The 23,219-nt window shown below is 40.3% G+C and overlaps 1 protein-coding gene across 3 annotated transcripts in view; it reads left to right on the forward strand.

Annotated features, from left to right (window-relative positions):
• The window catches only part of LOC131463884 (EGF-like repeat and discoidin I-like domain-containing protein 3), a 137,281-nt gene that overhangs the window by 53,922 nt on the left and 60,140 nt on the right, over positions 1 to 23,219 (forward strand). For all 3 annotated transcript variants that reach the window (XM_058635983.1, XM_058635981.1, XM_058635984.1), the window contains one exon: positions 16,449 to 16,562. In XM_058635983.1, the coding sequence (XP_058491966.1) occupies positions 16,449 to 16,562 (114 nt within the window). The remainder of the gene's footprint in view (positions 1 to 16,448; positions 16,563 to 23,219) is intronic.

Raw genomic sequence — 23,219 nt, forward strand, 5'->3', positions numbered from 1 at the left:
TCTCTACGCACAGTTTTCTTTTCTTTTATCTGTTGTTCCGTACAACGCGAGGACTGGGTTTCCCTGAAGGGTGCCGTGTACCAGGGTATTTTCTCCGTAACAGAACCGACTCGTTAACCATCATTATGTCGAAAACAATAACGCACCCGACCCGTAACTGTCATTAAAAACACTGGCTCTCATACTGACATGCTTCATTTTCACTTAATGCAAATTTCATTGTACCTCGGCCGACAGAAAAAAGACAGAGTGCAAAATATAACAAAGCCTCTAAGACATTCATCCCAAGTGGGCCGGACCAGTGAAATAATAGCTTAATAACCTTTAAACAACAAGGACTCCAAATCCTTCCCTTTGTGTCTTTTTTACAAAAAAACAACCTGAAATTTCTGTGAGAAAAATAAATGCAATTTCAACAATATTAATTAATATTGTTTACTATGTACACATGTGTATTACCATTTACAGATCATAGTGGATCCACAATGGCACGAAAACTTTGAGCCTCAAGTATCTGAAACTGAAAAATATAGTATTTTCAAATATAGGATTTGACCCCCTGGTGGGCTGATTCTGGCTCGCAGGCCGTACGTTTGACACCCCTGCTCTAAGAGATCAAAAGTATTCTACAGTATACTTTTATACCAGTGTTCTACATTCACTGCACATACAGTAGCAATGCAACAGAGCCATGCAGTGAATGCACAAGATGCTTTTTTTTCCCCATCCTTTGCTGATGCAGGCGGCATCTGACTTTCAAAATAAAAGTACTTTTGGCTTGATTTTACATTTTAAAAATCTTAAAATTACTTGTATGATTAAAAATGGAAAAACTACCAAATTGTTGCAGGTACTGCAGAAAATGTACTTTTTCCACAGTCAGTCTGTCTGTGACATGGCTGCAGACGGTCTATAATGCATACCTCGTTGACCTAAATGTCACCGATCATTCAAAAAGAGCAGGATTACCCGGTTGTAGGTGAGTGTGAGCCTTCAGGCGTCTTCAGCTCCCTCTGTCTTCGACTCACTCAGTGCTGCAGCTGTTTGACAGGGTGGCTGATTGGCTCTCGGTGAGCAGGCTGTTCTTGGGACTTGTGTGAAAAAATATGATGAAGTGGAAGCAGATGTCTGGTCTTTGCAGAATGCTGCCAGCATTAGCTCACTTGACAGATGCATAATTATTTCTAATGTCGGTGCCATTTTTTATTTATTTTCTTTTCTTACCAGAGATTTGCATCATTGTCATTTTGCTCTCGTCTCATCCGCGATCACACCTCGTCCGTGTAGCTGCAGGCGTGAGCTCCGGTGTTAACAGTATTCTTAATGAATATCCAGATGGACCTGCAGTCACCGGTCACGGATGAGGAGTGACCACCCTTTTCACTCCGTTGCCACTGTTGTTGGCGCGTGCAGCCTTTGCACTTTGATTCATTGTTAATGTTTTGTGAAACTGGCAGTGATTGTGGGAGCATCTGGAGGATTGGCTTGATGTAAGCAGCACTTTTATCTTGGCATGTTTGCTTTCCTGTATCCATACGTTGGGATCAGCCAATCTTCTCAGAGAGCAGAGTCAACAGAAATGAACCTGCTAATTCCTCAATAAATCAAAAATGTGGGACTGTAGTGGCATAAGATGGCCTAAATGATCTTTTAATTATCAATTTTTTGGGGCCACATGTTTGGTGAAGTGCTTAGCACTCTTGCCTTTGCAGCAAGAAGACCCGGGTTTGCAACCCGGTTGGAACAAGGGCCTGTCTGCATGAGGTTTGCATGTTCCCCCCGTGTGTGCGTGGGTTTTCTGCAGGTTCTCCGGCTTATGGAATATGGGGATTAGGTAAATTGGACACCCGGAATTGACCATGCGTGTGATAGTGAATGGTTGTTTGTCTCTATGTGGCCCAGGGACGGACTGGCGAACTGTCCAGGGTGTGACGCCCGCCTATCACCCAATGTCAGCTGAGATTGGTACAGCATCCGACCCTCATGTGGAGGATAAAGCAGTATAAGATGGATGGATGAATCGATTTAGTTCATTTTTCACAAAGAGCAGAGGTACTTGGACATGAAACAAGTAGCTGTACTGCACTTTCTGTGCAGAATTGACCACATCGGGTCAAGCAACATTTGTGATTGGGATTTATTTGCATGGATTTTTCTAATATAGTCACTTAATTCAATAAAAAAAAATAATACAACTAGTCTTTTGTCAAAGGATTCCTTGTCATATGTCTCAATTCTTACCCTTTTATATAGAAGTGTGTATTGTAGATGTGAAAACCCTTTGCTGAATACAGTGGAAGGAAAAAGTCAGTATCCTACTGATGAAGTGCAAGTTCAAATGCAAGTTAAGTGGTAAATGGTCTGTCTTGCTGGTTTGCACTACAGTTTTTTTTTTTCTCCTTTCACCCACACATTGATACAGCGTTTCTATTCACAGCACCTTTTGTCACACATGTCAAACCCATTCACACACTGCCACCACGAGCAGCATGTAGACTAGCACAGCCGGGAATCTAACCCACAATCTTCCAGGTGAGATATTACTCGCTCTAACACTGACAGCCACCGTCGGCCCCATGGTGGCGCTTTTCTCTTTCATCTGTCTTTGGCCTTAAAGAGGCAGTGACAAGGGTAGCTGCGGAGCCTCCCACTGTTCACCGGGTCAAATGTGCCGTAATGATTTCCTTCCTTACTTGACAGAAGAGACAACATAAAGGCTGCATGTGTGTGTGTTTACGTCCACATAAAAAAGAGATTCGGTCAAAGATCAGTGTTTCACTTCAAATGCGTATTTTCTCAGATATCCTGCTGTCTGTTTCTCAGTACCGGGAGGAGCTGACCTTTCCTCACCTTTGTCAAAGGGGATTTTGAATCACTTTCCCTGTGCTGCTGACATATTATTATGTTTTATTTAGCCCTCTAGTTGCAGCTGTTTGCTTGACGGATCATAACTGACCTCTTTTTTTTCTCAGGGAAAACAAAACAAAACAAAAAATCAAAGATCTTGTTGGCATTAGTGTCATAACGCAAGCTCATAGCTTCATCCGGTAGAGCTCTGGCCAATCCCTTATAAAAAAAAATAAAATAACGTGATGTCACCTTCTCCGTATATCTTCAGGAAGAGCTCGGTCCTGCAAATCCTGCCAAATAAAAACTGCTGTAAAATCGTACTTTGAGTAAGACGACCTTTCTTCTCTGGCTAGGTGGTGCTTTGCTAGCAGAATTACAGATGAGACAGTCTTTTTTTTTTTTTTTTCCTTCTTCTCCGTATATAATGCAACTGGGCTGTTAAACCAATAATATTTGTAGAGAATGCCTTCAGGAAGTTGAAGCTATGGTATAAATTATTAATCTGTCAGACGTGTGTCTTGATGTTGCAGGCTTACTAACAGAACCTCTAGGTCATGGCACTCAAAAATAGCACTCAATGTACGAGATGTATTATATTAAGTAATAAAATGACCATGATATGTCATCAGAGATGAAGGAAACATGTCAAATTGAAGTTGTAGTGTTTATTTTTAATTGCAGGCATAAAAACTATTATACTATTTATTATTTTTTGATATGTCGTTGTTGTGCTCGCCACCACCAACCACCCAATAATTCAGCTGGACACACAGCTGCTGCAGCTGCAACTCTTGGTTGTAAATATCGAACGTTACTAAACCTAAAAAGCCAGACTACCCTTCTCAAAACTGTCTCAACCTGAAAAAGCAAAACAGCCAAGGTTAGCTAAGGCTCTCTTGGCATATATTTAATGTAAAGTTTTTAAAATCCATTACTTTCTTCACTGCTGACACACTTTAACTCTAACTAATGTTAGCAAAGATGGCGGACACTGTTTACATTCTGGGAATGAGGTCCCGTCCCCCTACGAGTGAGTCTAAAAAGTGCAGAATTAGTGTTGCAATTTGCCTCGGACCAAGGCTCGGACCAAAGGTTGCTGGTGGGCACGTAACAAAAAAAAAGAATGATGATATTTTTCGACTCAGGGGAAACTGAGTTTGGGGAGCACAATTTTTCCAAAATACGAGCCCTATTCTAGTAATACAAACCTAGATGCAAATCAGTGACGTATTCCTTTAAGTAAACGACTTGCATTGGTGCACTCAGGTGTTTTATTCTCTTAACTCCATTTCCCCTCCTCCTTCTTCACTCCCTGAGCACCCAGCCACTTGGTTTATCCTGGTGGAGGAGCTGCAGGTAGCGCGCTGTTACCAGGGCCTAATTGTGTAAGGCCCCACTCGGTCACTTGAGCTGCACTGTCACCTCCTGGCCTGTGCAGTAAAAGACGGACCTGTTGGCAGATGGCCAGGGCATAAATAGAGATGCTTTTCCAAATCCCAGGTGGTGGGAAAAAAAGAGCTAGACTCAGTCCTGCCCAGGGCTTTTTGGCTGACACTGCAAGCCAAAACAGTACACTGATAAATGTTCAGCTTGGCTACACAGAGCCGCAGTAATTCAGGATGGCCAGTGTGGCCAAATTAGTATCACTGTTCTTTTACTTCAAACTGAATTCATGCAGTGGGACTGAGGAAACAGGGGATTAAAGGACCCTAGACGGATCAAATTTAGATTGGACCTGATCTTCTGAATATCATGCTGTCTTTATGGTTATGGTATATGTTGGATTTTCAAAATACCCCAGCACTATGATGTACTTTGTGGTATGGTACTTTGTTTTTATTCCTAAATATGACTCTGCATCAATGATATCGGAGGGGGAATTGTTGTCATGGCATAATATCTCTTCAGGGATTCAAGGGATCTTCTGTTTAATTTGTTAGACACGGAAAACTCGGGGAGGAGGTTGGCATGGAAGATAATTAATACAATCTGTGTGAAATTACTATCGTGGTGAAACCACTGATGCATCTTAATTCTGCAGTCCTATCAATATTAAACTCAGCACGACTCGGTTCGGAATCTGACCTTTATCGGGACGTTTACTTTCAGTAGATGTGATTTTAATATATTTGATGTTCAGTCATGATGCAACTGTTTCTTCATCTTTTATTATTTTTCTTCTTCTTTCTTTTTAAATCAACTTAATCCTTAAATTTGCCATTAAATTATGTGCAGATAACTTTGATGACTCACAGACTTCTATTTGACACCACGGTGAAGTAGATAATTGTGCTGTATACTTGAAAAGATTTGAAACCACTGGATGAATTTCAATGATGTTAAGCACAGACATCCCAGGTCTGTATGAGATCATTTGACTTTGATGATTGCCTCTCATTTCCTCAAGCATCAATATTCAGTTCAATTCCAATTTATTTGTATAGCGCCAAATCACAACGTACATCATTCTCAAGGCACTGTACATAGACATCATCATCGAGAGCAGAGAAACCCAACGGTTCACACAATGACCGAGCACAAGGCATCAGTGGAGAGAAAACAACTCCCTTTTAACAGAAGGAGAAATCTCTGACAGAACCAGAGGTTGCCTAGACAGGTTGGGGTGAAAGAAAAAATTGGGGACAGAAAGGGGGGAGAGAAAGGACAAGAGGGAGGTGAGATAGAGACAGAAGAAAGAGACCAGGAGCAGATATACAGTTGTATCAAGTTATAACTTTAGACACAACAGTTCTGAGTCAGTGATGACATGTTGTGTACATGTTACTTTGAAACACACACTCTTTTTGGCTCTGCAAAGGGTTTGCTATTTATTTTGCTATATTGAAATGCACCAAAAACTATGGATTACTAGAAAATTTGGTGGATGCATGACAATGAAATCCTATATATCGCATGCTTCACTATGCACAGACTGTCAAAATCTAAATACAAATCCTATGTGGGCTGTTTATTTCTTCTTTTTTGGGAGAACAATAATTTGTCACGCAGTCTTTGAAACGACTCGGTGGCACAAATGTATTGTTAACAGTTTCATAGTTCATAAATGTGAACATATTTAGTGTTTGTGTTACTGTACATATTTTTATATCTTTTTCTGTTTAAAATTCTAATCTAAATGCACCAAAACACCAAGTACATAGGGTAAATGTACTTGGCAATAAATATCGATTCTGATTCTAAATGGTCTAAAATTAGTGCATCGGACTAATATCAGAATTGGTGTTCAAGTTTGTGATATCGGTACAGACACAAAGAAGTGATATTGTACCATCCCGAGAACACATTTCTTTTAGGGTTGATCGACCAACTAAGAGTCTAATTTGTCACATTTTTAAACCAGTTCTCTTCTGCTTTTCTTCTAGTTTCATCAGTGTTTCTTTCTATAAACCATCTTTGCATTAGCTGCTCAATCTAGTTTTTGTGTTTCACATCTCACCTTCTCTCTCTGACAAATCCTCTCTCTGTCAGATGATCAACATGTGTTTTGATGTGTTTTGTCATCATCACTTTCGCGAACACATTGTGTCAGCTTCAGGTTAAAAATTTATTTTTGTCCAAGGCCACATGACTCGAAATACTACAAAACAAATGATATTTCTCACAAAACACAGCTGTACTTCAATTGTATTTAATTGGCTGTCATACTAATTCTATAACTTTGGCGACATTGGTTGCCTGAATACATTGAAATCTGTTAGTAACATCATCATATTACATCCATATTTGTTATTTTTATTATTTAAGGGAGGGAGAATTAACATTTAGACCTAATTTTCCCTCCCTTAAACCCTCACTTGCTCTTTAACCATCATCTCCACTTGCAAGCAATTAAATAATTGTTCAAATTATATCAGGGAAAACTAAGAGTCCCTTTGTGATGTTACAGAGCTTAAAAACCCCCGACTCTGTTGTCTGGAGTTGGATCAGTATTCCCCTCACATACCAACTGCGGAGGCTCCATCTGTAGACTTAAAGTGACACTTGAGGCTTTCCTACAAGGAATAAGGGCTCTTCATATTCTCCATGTCCCTCCCCCAGCCTGCATGTCTTCAAAAGTGATGAGTGTTTTGCTTCTCAGATACTCCAACATCTCCGCAATGCATCCTAAGATACCTTTTCAAAGGCCTGTGGAGTGCGGCTGTGAATAACTTCTTAGTGCAGCTAATCCCACTTCAAAAAAGCATGTCCTTGGAATACACTATTCTTAATCCTGCATTCACGGCTTCATGCGTCATCGTGTCCCTTGAAACATGCGGCGGCGTGTACGGCCGTGAAAACTCACCTCCATCTGAGATGAGATTCGAGAAATTCTGTAAAGGAGATCAATGAAATCGATACTCGTGCTGAGGCGAGACAAATTTGACCGAGTCTCGAATAAATCGCGCTGTAATGCGTTTCAAGAACACACCAGCTGATGTTAAATCTGGCTGTGTGATTTCATCAGAGAGCAGCAGGCTGGTTTTCTGGTGAAAGTCATTTCAGTGGGTAAGGCAATGATAGATTGTCTTGAAGGGTTGACAGTGGAGACAGGCACTTCCTTGTTCTGTCTTCCGTCTCCGCCTCGACTTGGAGAGACGGGGCTTGTCTTGGCCTTGTGTAGTGCGGACGAGACGCATTTTAATGCGCCGGCACCTGTCAAACACAACCCCCCCGAGCCAGAGATACTGTATGACTTTCAGGATGTGGCTGCCGCTTCTTGGATTTCTGTAGTTTTGGGGGGGGGGGTCGTCGACATGAAACGTCTATCGTCACTAATCAACCAAAACCTTTGCTGAATTAATAAATAAGAAAATGTAGAAAAAGAAAAAAGCTTTGGCGGTAGAGGGGACCAACACTGAGCGTCTTTTTAAAGTGGTTGTTGTGTTTGGACAAAGTTGAGATGTTTTCTCTGCATTGCAACAGATGCCACCTCAGTTGCAACATGCCTCTGTTGTGTGGCAACATTGTCGCTCTTGTCGCGCGCACGTCTGATGCATCTGTTTCCACGTGCGTGCGAACTAAATGTCATTAATATCACACAGATCATGCATATACAGGAGAAAGAGACATTAATTGCGGGCATAAAAACGGTAAAAAAAAAAAAGTCTTGTACTTTTCTTTTACTTGTAATAAAACCCTAATAAACCCTCACTCTGTACACACAACGTGCCAAGATGTCCTGCTTTCTTTTTCCTCCCCCTGGGATATGAGCAGATGGCTCCTTTTATCTCCGCCTCTTTCAAGAGCGGATGTTTTACACCGAGGCAACCAAAAGATGAGCGAGGGGAAAGTCATACTCAATGAAGAAACTAATACGATAAAGAATCGCGTCAGAGGATTATTGAGTGCACTGATCACAGAGGGAAGAAGAGGAGAGAAAATAAGTTCTTATCAAAACTGCAACTCAATTTCTGTCCTAGCGTGTGTGGGTATATTATGTAGCATATTAGGCTGGTGCTTATATGTATTTTCCTGCTCCTTTAACTTCCTTCTGAGTTGATACTTGAGTAATCACAGGCTGTTTTGTTCCAAACATTTCAGTCTTTCTTTTCCCAGTATCTGCTGCTGGACCTGCATAATTCACAAGTGTCTCAGGGGAAACAGTTTACGGAGAGGAGGAGGAGGAGGAGGAGGAGGAGGAGGGCTGTGATCAAGGAGATAGGAGTGCTCAAGGTCACAGGGGTTAATTATGTTGCAGGAATAAACAACTGGTCGTCCACTTCATTTCTGTCAATCAGGGATAGAGGAGGGTCAAGAGGATCAGTCAGCTGACCAAGAGTGTTTTTCTGTGGGTTCTGTGACATCAAAAACCTCGTCAGATGAGACACAAAAAAGTTCCTTTGGGGAAACTGTGCATGAGTGCCAATGTAAGTCCAGATGAAGCGATGAAACGCGACGGTGACGTAGCCTCTCTCGGAAAAGCAAAGTCTTGACAAACCACCAATTGTGTGGATTACAGTTTCTTGGCGGAGGGAAGAGAAGTGTTTAACCAGTTTTAGCCAACATCGGCGTGTAAGTAATATAATGAAGGGAGTGGGTGTGCAGGGACGGGGACACGAGTGTGAGGGGATTAAAAGCTATAAGCAGGCATTTATTTCAATGATTTGTGTAATTCATGCTGCTGCTGCTGCTGCTGTTGTCGTTGAGCCAAATTTGGCTGAGTTTTTTCATTTCATTCATAAAATTGTTATTTTATGAATTCAATTGTATGATATATGCTATATGTGTTTTTTTTATGTGTACAATTTCACATTTGCACAATACGACACGCACTAGGGCTGCACCATTCTGGGAAAAATGTGAATCACTTAGAATTGAGATCACCATTCTCTGGCACAATTTTTTCACAAATCATGGCCCTGGATAATGGGCTTCTTGTTATTATTGTTATTTTTGTTATACACAAGAATCGAACAATACTGAACTGTAGATTACAGTTTTATCACCATCCATTTTGGCGCTGTAGAGAGAAGACAGCGACAAGGCTGCGTTTGAGGAAAATAGGATTAGTTGTGAATCGAGATTGCCATTTTTTTAAAGATTTATTGTGCAGCCCTTGTACGCATAATAGGCGATTATGACTAAATGAGAACAAGGTTCAAGAAATACTTGAAAATCAATTCATCTTGTACCACTTTATCCTCCACATGAGGGTCGCTGGTGCCAATCCCATCTGACATACGTAGGGCTAACGGTGGGGTGCATCCTGGACAGGTCACCAGTCTATCACAGGCACACATAGAGACAAAACAATCGTCCACTGTCACGGTCAAGTGTCCAATGTGTCTAATCCCCAAATCTGCATGTCCTTGGACTGTGGGAGGAAAGCCGGCAAAAACACACACACACACACACGGGGAGAACATGCAGAAAGTATCAATTTGCAGTTTATATTTAACACATTAACAGTTAAACAACATGAAAAACCTGATCAATGTTAACCTCAAATGCTAACTTGTTCCGTTCCTAAACTGCACCATTAGCAGTGCGGCGTCCACTCATATCTCTTGATTTATTACACTGCTCAAATACATCACTCTCAGGTCAAGGTGAAGTCATGTTCCAAAGACTTTTAAGATTTCAATGCGAAGAATTCAAGTGACCGATACTTTCTCACTGCAAAATGGTTTTCTTTGTAGCTTTGGTTGGTTTCACTTCCCAAGGTTCGCGCAGGCATTAAAAGCTTCATACTTGGCGGACTTGTTTCTCCCCCCTCCTAATTTTATGTCGTACTACATCTTCACTTTACCCCTCCAACATGTCTAATAGTGAATGAAGTGGAAAGCAGACTCATTGTTCCGTGTGCTTGTGTGGCTCTAGCAGGCTCAGACTCTGTAGAGGTCAGTGTAGCTCCGGTGTAGAGGGCATAGGTGACCCCCACCACCCTCCCTTTGCAGACCTTGTTCCAGTTCCCTGGACACAGCACAGCCAATTTAGTGCTCACAGTGTGAGTATCAGTTCCTGACACATAGCGCCATTCATTGCTCTCATTATTGTCCAACTGAGACACATTTTGGAGAGCAATAAAGGAGCAAAACCAAGGGGCGAGAAGTTCCAGTGGAGCGATGAGGGCGTGATTAGAGTGTGGCCAGACTGAAGGAATACATTTTTTTGGGTTGAGAGTCTTAGTTCGGGCAAACACTTCTTCCACTGTCGAGTTCACAGTTTTGTTATCCTGCTGGTTGAGGTGCAGCTACACACGGGCAAAAATGTACATAAATAAATGGCAACATAACAAGTATAACAGATTAGTTTTAAGTCAATACCATGCAGCCGTGCAGTGATGACTCCACCCACGTTGAGTAGGTAGGCGAGGGAGGCGGGGACCATAAAGGGCCATTATTCTCTACAATAGTCACACTTAAGTACCTTTTTCTGTTGGGATTGCATCCAATTGTATTAGTTTATGTCATGTCGTTCACATTTACCATCAATACATTGTATATAAATGTTAATAGCTCGCTTTGCATTTTACCAATTAGCATGTGCTGTGTGAAATTGATATCGCAACTCAGTGGAGGGCCACTACATATAACCTCATCTCATCTCATCTCATCTCATCCCCATGTTGTTCTGGAATGCGTGCCATTACAAGCGTCGCTTAAGCCGCATTATTGGGGAGTACATTGAAATGTGCACTCGGGGTGTCTTGTTAAATAGTCATAACCCAAGCTAGCGCCATGCTCATTAAACTGAGCATTTGCAAAATGTTGTTTTACCACGTTTAAGACTTATTTAAATGCAGAGCGTTGGCGGTGTTAGGAGTAAAGGGAGACACCTTGGATGCATTCCTGTAACAAGGCCACTATTTCTCTCCATCTTTTGTTCAGCCTCTCTTTCTCTTCCCCAAGCGTCTCCTCTCCCTTCTTCTCCAGTTTTTTTTTACCAAGTTGATTAACAGCATTCCCAGAAGTAATCTGCTATTCTCCCACCTGATTTACTGGCAACACAACACTTTAAAGTCCCACTTTCCCCAACACTGATATCCCAGGGGCTAATAGCCTCTCGTAAAAGGGAGGGAAATTGCAAGATGAGCTGGCTGTGTTTCCTTCTCGCTGTAGCATGTTTTGCTCCAGGCTTTTTGAATGCCTTACCCATTAGGCTCACCATCTTATTTGAAACTACTGGTGGAAACAGAGCGGCATACAAACTAAAAGGTTTAAAGAATTAAGGAGCGGCATTATTGCTCCATGGGGCTGAACAATCAACTTATTTATTTTTTTTCTTTTAAATTGAAAAATCGCAGTTTGAAAGAGATCAATCAGCAATCTGCAATTTAATCATTAATTTATTTATATTTTAATTGCTATATATTCCATGCCAATTACAAAAATTAATATCTTTAAGAACCTTGCGTTGAGATGGAGTCGTTAATATTTCGAATGGTTTCTGCGGCTTGTTTTGAATTTATAACGCAGTAAATGTCCAATTAAAGCTTGACGCAAGAAGTTACATTGTCAATCATTTCTTTGGATACTTCACTCATTGAATTATAACGCAGCTTATATCATGAGTTTCATCAGCATTCCACTTTTCTTTTCTTACAGTATATGAACCTTTCATTTGTACCTGCTTGTGTTAGTACAGCAGTAGTTGAAGGGTGCAGCCATTAAAAAGCTGAATTGTTGAATGGACTGTCCGTTACTTTAATAGGGCAGAGCACAGTTGTCATTTTTCAGCATTAATGGTTTTAAGAGAATTGCACAGCCCCTCAAACTATACAGTAAGTGTTTTAAAGAATTCCCTCTTGATTACAGAAGCCTCTCAAAACCACATTGTTGTTTTTTTTATTTATTTATTATGATTTAAGTGCTTGTTTCTTTACTTTGTGTTAATGAGGTTGTTTTCTGTATAGTTTTCTTGTCGGCCATTAGATGTGGTGGTTGTTTTATAATTATCTCAGATTCTACTATAGCTTGTTAAGGCACAGTTGCAGTGAAGGCCATTAAATATGTTTGCCCCCCCCCGACTCTGACTCTCTTCTAACCTTTAGTTTGAAGGCATACAGTGCATCTCCTGTGTCGTATATGTTTGTGTGAACATGGTAAGAATGGAGCTTGTTAATTTTTAATGTTTATTCTTTAGAAGGTGGACAGAGGTTCTCTCTTCATCCAGCATTATGAATAAGGACATGATTTCTTGCTTCAATTATAACTTAAAATATGATTGATACGGTAGTACTGTTCCAGAAATGCTGTATCCCAAAGTCTCTTTGACCCTTTAACACCGAGCGTATCGCAGACGACCCGTTTTTGCACAAGTGCACTTTGCATTGCCGTAATTACGTGACGGTTTATGCTACTGGAAAAAATTCCAACTATTTCTGAAAGCTGAGAAGTTCCACGTCAAAGCACGTCATGTGGTTATTACGGCAATTTCACTCACGCTGTTGTAGGAAGCCAGCAAATCAGAGGAGGGAGTGACAAAAGCACATGTACTGTACATAGTTTCCATTTTTGCACATTTAAACAAAGACTCAAACAAATGTTATTTAAAATGTGTTTTATAGTGTTCAATTGTCAAATTCAACACACAAAATCTGCTTTTCATATACCACTACAGTGTTTTTTCTCAATAAAACTTGTTTTTTCGTCATATTAAATTGTTAATATAGTATTTTAACATGCAGTGAATTTCTAAATAACTGCCAGCTATTGAAAGTGAGTCAAAAGCACTTACTCACAGGACATTTTCTGGCCCTTTTATGGTTAAAATAAGTCCAGACAGACATTCTGAGGCTCAGGTGTTAAAGGGTTAATGTTCTCAGTCTGAAAAAAATAGCATCATCACATATAAGTTGAGTCTCCATGAGGCAAACCTTAACTGACTGATCCCCAGAGGACAGAAGACAAATTCTGATATAATACTGATGTAATTCTAGATAGATAGAAGACAGGGACACTGACTGCATAATATTGGCGCTTTAATGACTTTGTTTTAAATGGCGTTGAAAATGTCTTGGGCAACAAAGTGAAGAAAAAAAAGAGAGGGTTAGCCGCATGCACAGACAGTTAAACAAAGAAAGGGGGAGCTATTACTGATGGTCAAAAATTGATCTTGAAAGACCATCGTAAGACCTACAGAGACAAAAATTAGACAGAAAAAACACAACATTAGCATTTCCGTGGCTAATAACATAGCAGTGATAGCAGGTGGATCTCCACCACTGAGTAAGCTAGCAGACACAAAGCTCACCATTAAATAAAGACACAAAACAACATGTACCTTGTTACCACTGTTGACCGGTGCTAATAATCCTTTAAATGCTATCTGTTAAATGCTTTATCTAACTAAACTTTGTCTCCGTTTTTCCATTTTTACTTTTCCGCTGTTAAGTTGCATCAAAACACACTGATACAGACTTTCAAAGTAAACTTGTAACGCAGTATTTCCTCATGATATTGCAGTTAAGATGTTTATGATGATATTTCACAGAATTCCAACTTAAAAGTGCTTGTTTTGATATGCAAAATAAATCTATTACTGTCAAAAGCAGAGAATTGAATCTAAAATTAAGTAAATAATAACACTGACATCTATAATATATATGTATATATATATATATATATATATATATATATATATATATATATATATATATATATATATATATATATATATACATGTTGATGATAACATGAGATTAAGTTGTGGGCTGCCAGTTTGGCATCTTTGCCTTATTGGTTGCATTTTTCACAAAACAGTCTTCTTTATGCCTCTATCCCTCTTCTATCTCTCTCTCTTTTCATTCAGTTATTTATAGACGTTCTGCAGTTTAAAAATGTTACTGCTTCCAGTCACGGCTCCTCTGTGACCATTATTCGATAGACCATGACTGTATTTCTCTGAATCATGAGATTCGCCGAAAACACATTTTGAGATGTTACTGATGTGCCTTAGCGGCTTTCAGAGATTCTAATAGATAAAACTTCGCAGAGATGAAGCACCGTCACCGACTTTACTTTAATCATGTTTCAGTTTCTTAAGCTCTTTAAATCTCAACCCTAGTTACATATTCATCAAGCCAAAGTATACCTGTGAGTCACGGGTGACTCGTGGTGTGTTTTATAGGATTAAAAGTCTCACTGCTGCCAAAGGCAAGTTTGGAAAATTTTTAGAAATGCATTAAAATAATTCTACAGTTCACAGTTGTGTCCTGCCTGTATCTACAATGCAACGGCATGCAAATTGGTGTGATGGATGGAGTCATGGGGGGGGGATCTCTAATGCTCTTAGATGAATTAATCAGAGAAAGCATTATTTCAGAGAGCAGTTACAGAGCAAAGGGGGGGTTGTAGAGTCAATGACACTTTATCATATTACCAAAATGATTTGATCTGCTCTTTGTCGTTTGTCGTGTTTCCACCAGCTCGCCTTGCCTCGACTCGTCACAGTGCGGCGCGGTTATTTTGCATTTCCACTCGCGATAGTACCTCATGCCTGGTACTTTTTTTGGTACCTGCTCTGGCGATGGTTCCAAGCGAGCTGAGGTGGTACTATGCGTAGAAAAGCACATGTACATAGTTTCCATTTTTGCACATTTTAACAAAGACTCAAACAAATGTTATTTGTTCAAATGTCAAATTTAACACGCAAAATCTGGTTTTCATGTACAACTACAGTGTTTTTTCTCAATAAAACTTGTTTTTTCGTCATATTAAATTGTTAATGTACTATTTTAACATACAGTGAATTTCTAAATAACTGCCAGCTATTGAAAGTTAGTCAAAAGCACTTACTCACAGGACATTTTCTGGCCCTTTTATGGTTAAAATAAGTCCAGACAGACATTTTGAGGCTCAGGTGTTAAAGGGTTAATGTTCTCGGTCTGAAATAAATAGCATCATCACATATAAGTTGAGTCTCCATGAGGCAAACCTTAACTGACTCATCCCCAGAGGACAGAAGACAAATGCTGATATAATACTGATGTAATTCTAGATAGATAGAAGACAGGGACACTGACTGCATAATATTGGCGAGGTGGTACTAAGCGTGACTTCGTCAGTCTGCCGGGCCACCACAAGAATCAAGCCAAACAATGCCGAACTGTATAGATCAGTTAAAAAGACTTAAAAATGAAATCAGCTGCTTTACAAGTCACTAGTCACTCGTTTGTGTGTGTCAGTTTCATGCAGCCGTGCTGTGATGACTCCGCCCACGTTGAGTAGGGACTATTTTGTAGTGGAAAACCAACCTAAGCCGTGCCGTGCCGTGCCGTGCCGAGCTGGGAAAAAGCGGCTTTTGTAATGTTGTCAAGAGAATTTTGTGACACTGAAGTGTTTGGTGTCAACTTACAATACAGATGCAGGCGAGTGGAGTTGCACAATCTGCCGCCGTAAAAGTATCAAATGAAATAAATGCAAAGCAAGCTGTTTACGGCTTCCTCCCGTGCTGTGTGAGGAGTAAAGAGGTTCAAAAAAAGTCACCTCTGCTTATGTAGCCTTATAGAAAGCACCGTATCAGCACAAAAAAACTCCCTCCTCAAAGGCCTCTCTGATTCATGAATAATTTGTATTAAAGATTTTTGCTTCTGCTTTAGGTTTCGTGTAATTAGGTGCATTTTTTTGGGGAGTTGGGGGGGAATGACTGTGCATATTTTAACACCATAGTAGCCCCCTTTGACATACAGTCTAAATGCATTTCAGGGACAATTGACTGTTAAGCAGCCAGAGTTGTGCAACCTCATAATAAGTGACATTAATTTTCAGACTGTGGAAGCTTTCTCGCTCATAGAAACACAATGTTAATTCAACAGTACGTTAACATTTCTGGAAAGTGGCCAGTATCCACAAAAAGCCCCTTGTAGAGTTGTGCAACAAACACTTTTCACACCAGCAAATAAGATAGGTCTCTTCATTTCTGCAAGAAAAGTACACTAATTGTTCCTAACACTGTGAACCTGTGTTGCAACTAACTGATTTATTATTTTCAACAATCCAGTGTCTTTATCAGAGCTTCACGGGGAAAATTCAATATATGCCCACTGCTAATGAAATCTAATGAGGATGAGGTCTTTCTAGTTACCAAACTTCTACCAAAGTTTCAAATAAATGATTGCCTCTTTTTTTCTGCCTTTCTTTCTTCCTGTCTTCCAGATATTAATGAATGTGAGAGGGATCCATGCAAGAATGGGGGTATTTGCAAGGATCGGGTCGCCAACTATTCCTGTGAATGTCCAGGGGAGTACATGGGGAGAAACTGTCAATACAGTAAGTGTTCATGTTGTGTTTTTCTTTTTTTTTTCCAACTCACTGCTGATTTCTGAGCAGCGCACCAATTGCTGCAGATAATTGCACAATAGATGAGAATGAGCCAAGCAATCTCATCGATTAGAGACAGTTTGCAGGTAATTACCATAAATAACATCTAGCCATGCTTCGGTTGACAGTGCATTAACCTCTTGAGGGTAAAAAAAAAAACAACTTTGCAGGGGTTGTACAAGTTTATTAAGTCTTGATGACATTTATTTACTTATTTATGTCTTTTTTTACTGTTATAGGTTCTTTTGGGAGATATGTGTAATCCACAATTGATCTTATCTTGTTTGTAACATAATCCAAATGTTATAAATTAAAGACTCTAAGAAAACTGTACATTACATCCTGGCTTATGAAGTCCGATGGGTAGAAGATGGGCTCTGTCTGCACTGCAGTATTAAAGTTTTTACTAGATTGAATAAAGCAAACTCTTGTATTTCACAATTGTATCCTTAGATACATTATGGGCTATAAGCTGATCATCTCTCATACAAGTAGGGCTTCGTATCACTGCTGATCTCTTCAGTCAGTTTGATTCTGATACACAAGGTACCGTTGCGCTTGTGATTCTTTTCTATTTAATATTCAAGATTCATTCAGGGATATTTCAGTCAACGTACCAGTACCAAAGTTCAACATATCCAGCCTAGAAATGCTGCAGACATTTTTTTTAAGTATCAGAGTATCAGAGAACAGTGATGTCGTGTTGTTTTGAGGTGACGATCGAGGACACGGACAATGTTCTCCTGCGATGACAGCAGAGGATACAGGAAATAGCATATATTCAAATATCAATGTCAGGATTTAATGAATCCCTACACAGCACATGTTGCGGCGTAAAATCAACACTTATAGAGTTAAATTTAACACTGTGTCAATTTGGTCCTAAATCAACTTTTTCCAGAGTAAAATTAACACTGGTTAACACTATTTAGTGTTAACTAAACTTAAATAACTCTGCAGAGAGTAAATATGACTCCCAGCAGTGTTGATCGTTTACTGTGGTAACAAATCCACTGTCACTCAATCACTCTTTAACACTGCATTGAGTTATTGAAGATTAACACTGGAGGCTAATATAACTCTGGTAAGTGTTGTTGAACTTTTACACACTACTGCATGGATGATTTATTCCGTTGTGGTGAAAAACCAACTAAGATGGAGTCAAATCCTGTGCAGTCATCAACACTGCACAGATAAATATGTAGTGTTATTTTTTACACCTCTGTAGTGTCAAGTTGCATCCGTCCATATTGTGTATTACCAAGCCTTTGACATCTTGGAAATGTGGAAATACAGACTTGACTGCTGGCGGTCAAGGACCATGTTGCGACACGAACATAACAGATGTTTACGCAGACAAGCCATATTTTCTCTCTTCTTTATTTTTTTCATCATTTTTACCAAGTGGTTTTTTTTTGGAAACAGAAAAAAAGAGGCTTTCTACTTTTAATATGCTAGAGAGCACTAAAAGGCTTTATGAGTTTATTACATTATTGTGCAGACGTTGAATGCTCAGGGAAGGAAGATATTAGGATTAAGATAAATCTATCATTTCATATCATGTGGTATTGCTGGACTTTAAGCTCCACCCCCTCCACCCCCTGCACTGCTTCTTGCAAATTAATGAGTTGTATGTTTTATGGATGCAGCGGGGACTTTTTGTGGAAGATTAGATATTAATATTTAGAACAAGGTCTGCATTGGAATGAGAGAGACATTGTGGTTGTTGTTTTTATTACATAAGGTAGAACGGGAAAGGTGGAATTGGTGAGTCACCAAGAAGAACAACAACATGGCTGATTGAGTTGGTGAAACAGGAGGAAACATTTATTTATTTGCATTTATGTGATATTTTGAAACGCTGTCGTCTTTTGTCCGTTCTGTCGGTGAAATACCAAGTGCACAGTTCGCACCCCAACCCAACATGCTACTGTTTGAGTCTGAACTCTGTGGGGCGGAATGCATTAACGCAATAGCAATGCAAAAAAGATTGTTGTAGCCAACATGCTCCACCTGTGCTTCTAAGTGAAACCATTTCCTCTGCGGAGAAGTCGTCTTGCTACCTGGAAATTGCAACTGTATGATCTCAATCCACCGCGAGGTGCACGAGCACTTTGCTCTTAAAAGCACTGGGAGATGGCACTCTTACCGCCTTTCAAGATCGTTGGCTTATTGCATTTGGACACACCCTGAAAGCATTTGCACCGTGCACTTCAGGAAGCCCAATGTCTTCCCATTTAAACTCGTGCAAAAGGTTGACAATACATTTACGACGGTCACGCTAATTCACCCCTGCAATAAATGTAATATTTGTACGGTGTATTACGCGGACCATATTTCATCATGTTATTCTCAAAATTGAGTACTTTTTGGATCAGTACGCTCGGGCAAATTAGATTGGTACCGAAACAGTGACCATGGATTAAAATGTCTTACTCTTGCGTGCGTTGTAATAATGTGATGCTTTGATGGAGCCACATCGGAACTGTGCAGAAATGTTAATTTTACACTTGTCACCCAAGGGTATAAAAACGAGGCAAAGGTCCTACACTCTCAAACACCCTTGAAGCTAAAAGTCGCTGCCACTATAACTTCGTTTCTTTTTCTTTTCTTTTTTTTTTTATACGGGTTTGTTTCATTTCAAATCAAGTGCACCGGGGTGAAGCCGAACACAACACAGTCCTGATTCCTTTCGACTGAGCTGTATATGTTCTCTGACAAGGCTGCTGTTTGTCAAAGAAATGACCGAGAAACTGGGTTTGGAATTTCCCCATGCTGTTAAAACACACATTATTAATAATACGTGATGTGTGGCGTGCGCTTTCATGTGTAAAGTGGAATGAAATAAAAATGCTTAAGTTACATCAGCATTTTAATTTCCTGCACAAACACACACATGCATACAAAGTGCAGAGATTCGGGGCGAGAGCTCCACGCTCATCATGTTTATTCCTCTAACAGCTGTTGACATTGTTCATAATGTTAAGGTGCCCATTAGCAAACGCAGCCAACCATAATATTTGTGTATCAAAACCATTGCATACAATAGCAGAGTGATTATTTGACACCAGATCAGAGGTTCTCCAATTATTTCTTCATCTTATAGTTCACAAAAAAAAAGGTGCCGCTGACTTGAGAATACCTGCAGTGTGTGGAATCACATTCTTGTTCTTAACAAATACACCTTCTTAATTTCCATACTGAAATTCATCAGTTATTGAATGTGTCGCAGTCTCATTAGAGAGTTTCACAAGAGCTCAGAGAATGTACCGTGGAACGCCTGGATCGTTCTTCTGCGTAGGAACTCATCTCGTCCTCCGACTGGTTCCTTCAGCCCACGCAGCCGACGTCTGTGCACGACTTTGCCCACACACATATTGGCTTTTTTGCAGATTAAGCAGCAAGTCATATGTTTTCTTGCCATATTGCACTCTACCTGATATTAGCGCGCTGACTATTGTGGGGGGAAAAAAATCGGTGCTTGGGGTCTGGCCGTTGCCTGCCTGTTCCGTGATTATCGGAAATAGTTACAGAGTTTTCAGTATTGATTGTAATGATCCCAAGGAAAGCAAGAAGAAGAAGAATTATTATGTCATATAAATGATAAATGCCTCAGCCTCTCTGCTGAAACTGCCTTTCGACACTTTCAGATGTGAATATAGGTTAAATAAGCCGTGTTTTCATCATGGTAAAGTTCGGTTTGGTACAGTACGGTACGGTTTGGAGTGGTAAAGCCCTCGGTCAGGCTTGCGTTTCTTCCAAAAACACATGTTCTGTTTTGATTTTAAAGTAAAAGCACTCTTAACTTGTCAGTTACCTGATTCCATTCATTTTTAATTTTTTAAAAGAATTATTGTGAAAGGACCAACAGATGCAGAGAACTATTTAGAGTATTTAAAAGTATGTTTTATGATCTCCAAAGGCAAACTCTTTGTAAAGCTTACATCGCAGCAGGTGAGGAGAAGACGCTCGCCTCGTTTGAACGACACACAGACGCAGCAGAGCGGCGCTGCTGCTGCTGCTGCTGCCGTCACACACACTGCACACGCATCCAGTGTGGAACCAGCCTTACATACTGGACCTTTAGGTCCTCTAACAGGATTCTCTGTCTTGCGTAAAAAGCCCTTCCATCTTTCCGTTGCATTTCCTGGCAGTTAATGGTTGTGACTGCCGTGAACCCAATGAACTGATGCCAGAAAATTGCTGTGGTTTAACTCTATATTAAGCAATTATTGAGGCCTAATGCCCTTTTAAGAACCCGGTTATTCGGTATCAGCCGTACAATATGAGATTATGCATGTGTAATAGTAGGTTTGGTAATCTTAATTACAGTATTTAAATATTTACGTTCTTGCACATGTGAAAACCAGGTGCTTATTCTTGCTTACACGCATATGGAAGACAAATTATACACCTGCATATTATACAACTGCATTTAATTCAGGCTCATTTGTTGCAGGTGGAAAGTCTGACATTGTGTTTTGTGACATTTTATTTTTTTTCCTCATCCACTCCTTTTTCCACCACATGCTCATTAGGATTTGTGTGCCGGCATAAATTTCAGTGGGAATTTGTTTAGGCTGTAGGAAGGGCTTATGGGAGATGGATTTAGCTGTCACATCACCGCAGTGCTGGTGTTAGTGATATGTGCTGTCGCAGGGGCTGATGTATGCTCAGAGGCCAGTAGGCCAGGGCCCAGGGCCTGACTGCCTCTGCTGCTCTGACGGGCGACTGGCAGGCAGCTCATTAAAAGTGGTCCGTCACTGCCACAAGGTGAGAAGTACCATGGCTTTTCAACAATGTTCTGGCACAACATCCGCATAGAATATGTGACGTGAGAGCTACCCAAGAAGTACCAACAATTACTATGGACAAATACGTTGCTGTGTTCCCGTGACAAGAATTTAAACTAAAATTTAATTGTGAAACGAATTGTTTCGGTCGTTTACGTGTGGAAAATTGATGCAGCCAAATGGAGAATCTTAACTTCACAACTCCAGTATCTATTTTTCTCCTCCTGGACTGCCTGTCGGACACTGCAGCTGGCACCACTGTGACCACACACACACGCACATGCAGAGTAATGTCAGAGGGAAGTGGAGCCAATCTTCTCCAGGCCCCGAAATAGAAACTGAAATCGTAATTATTAGTAGTTCTCTATTTGGACAACCCAAAAATGAATGAGGCGATTGAGTCTGCAGAGTAAAGTGGAGGCAAAGTGGCCACCAATTGAGGCAACATTTGTTTATCTATCTACATAAACTGCGTGCCTCCTCGCAGACATCAGAGTACATGTCCCATTACGTAAATATGAAGAAAACCTGAATGAATCTATTCATTTTTGAAGATAAAATGATGAATGAAAATTTTTATATAGAAATATGGTATAATCAGTTTGTCATCTTCTTTTATTTCTATTGGGAATACAGGGTCGACCCATATTCAGCAAACATACCCTTAGAATTCAAAATGCATTCAATGTAATCATTGTATGTATGATTTATGAAATGTGTGTTTATGTCCAATTTTGTCAATTTGTGCATTCATACGTTTTTTAAGTTTTAGACACTTGACAAGACTGACAAACCTCCTCATGTACTGCTCTTTCAGTGTCCAGCAGGGAAAGCCATTTAAACACACACATATCCATTGTCTCTAAATAACAAGGACGAAAGAGCCAAAAATGCAAATGCAGCTGGGGTCTCCGCTTCGCCAGCACATATCATTTTAGAGAGTTCTAATTTCACACCCCAATCCTTTGGCTTAGACTGGTTTACCACATCCCAGGTCAAAAAGCGGTTTATCCCCAAGCCTCTTTTTTAAGCTTCAGCAGTAGGCTGCCACAGCCACCTACACCATCCTCTCATCAGTCTGGAAGTGGTGAGTCACACACACACACACAAGGAAAAACCAGCGAAGCAAGAGTGATTTAGCATATTGGAATATACAAACACGTCTCTGTCAGCTCACACAAACACACACAGTGCACTCTTCGCTCACTTCCCACTGCACTGTCCCCAGACATTACTCACTGTCTCCCTGGCTCCCTCAACCCCACTGTTTTACCAGCTGGATAGGTTCTTGCTCGGGTTGTTTTCATTGTTCCTTTCTTTTGCGAACTCTCGTGTGGTGGAAGTCATCTCGCCGCCCTCAGTGCTGCCAGTTTGTTCCATTGTCTCTCAGACACGTGTGCACGCCTTGTCTGTTTGTGTGCCAGTGCTGCGTCTGAAACGCTTTGTTCTTTTTTTTTCTTCGCTTTAATGGTAAGAGATGGCATCGCAGCCCTCTGATGACCACCGCCGCAGGCTCCCCCTCAAGGCTGCTTTACATGGACATTTACAGTTCATCCAACATGAGCAGGCAGTGCCTGCGGCTGATCTCATTTGATATGTTCAAATTTCTTTTTTTCGGAGGTATTTTGAAAGTTCCCCTATCGTTTTTCAACCAGACATTCTCTAATAGGGAAAAAACAAACTGGCTGGTTAAACTTTACATCAGATGCACCATTATTACAGAAGAATAAGCTTTATAAATTGCATGTGTGCTCTAGTTTTATTGCTGCAGTTAAGTTTATCTCTGTTTTTTGCAGCTATTGCTGCAGAGAAT

Source organism: Solea solea, chromosome 8 (assembly GCF_958295425.1).
Source record: "Solea solea chromosome 8, fSolSol10.1, whole genome shotgun sequence".
In the NCBI taxonomy this organism is placed as follows: domain Eukaryota; kingdom Metazoa; phylum Chordata; class Actinopteri; order Pleuronectiformes; family Soleidae; genus Solea; species Solea solea.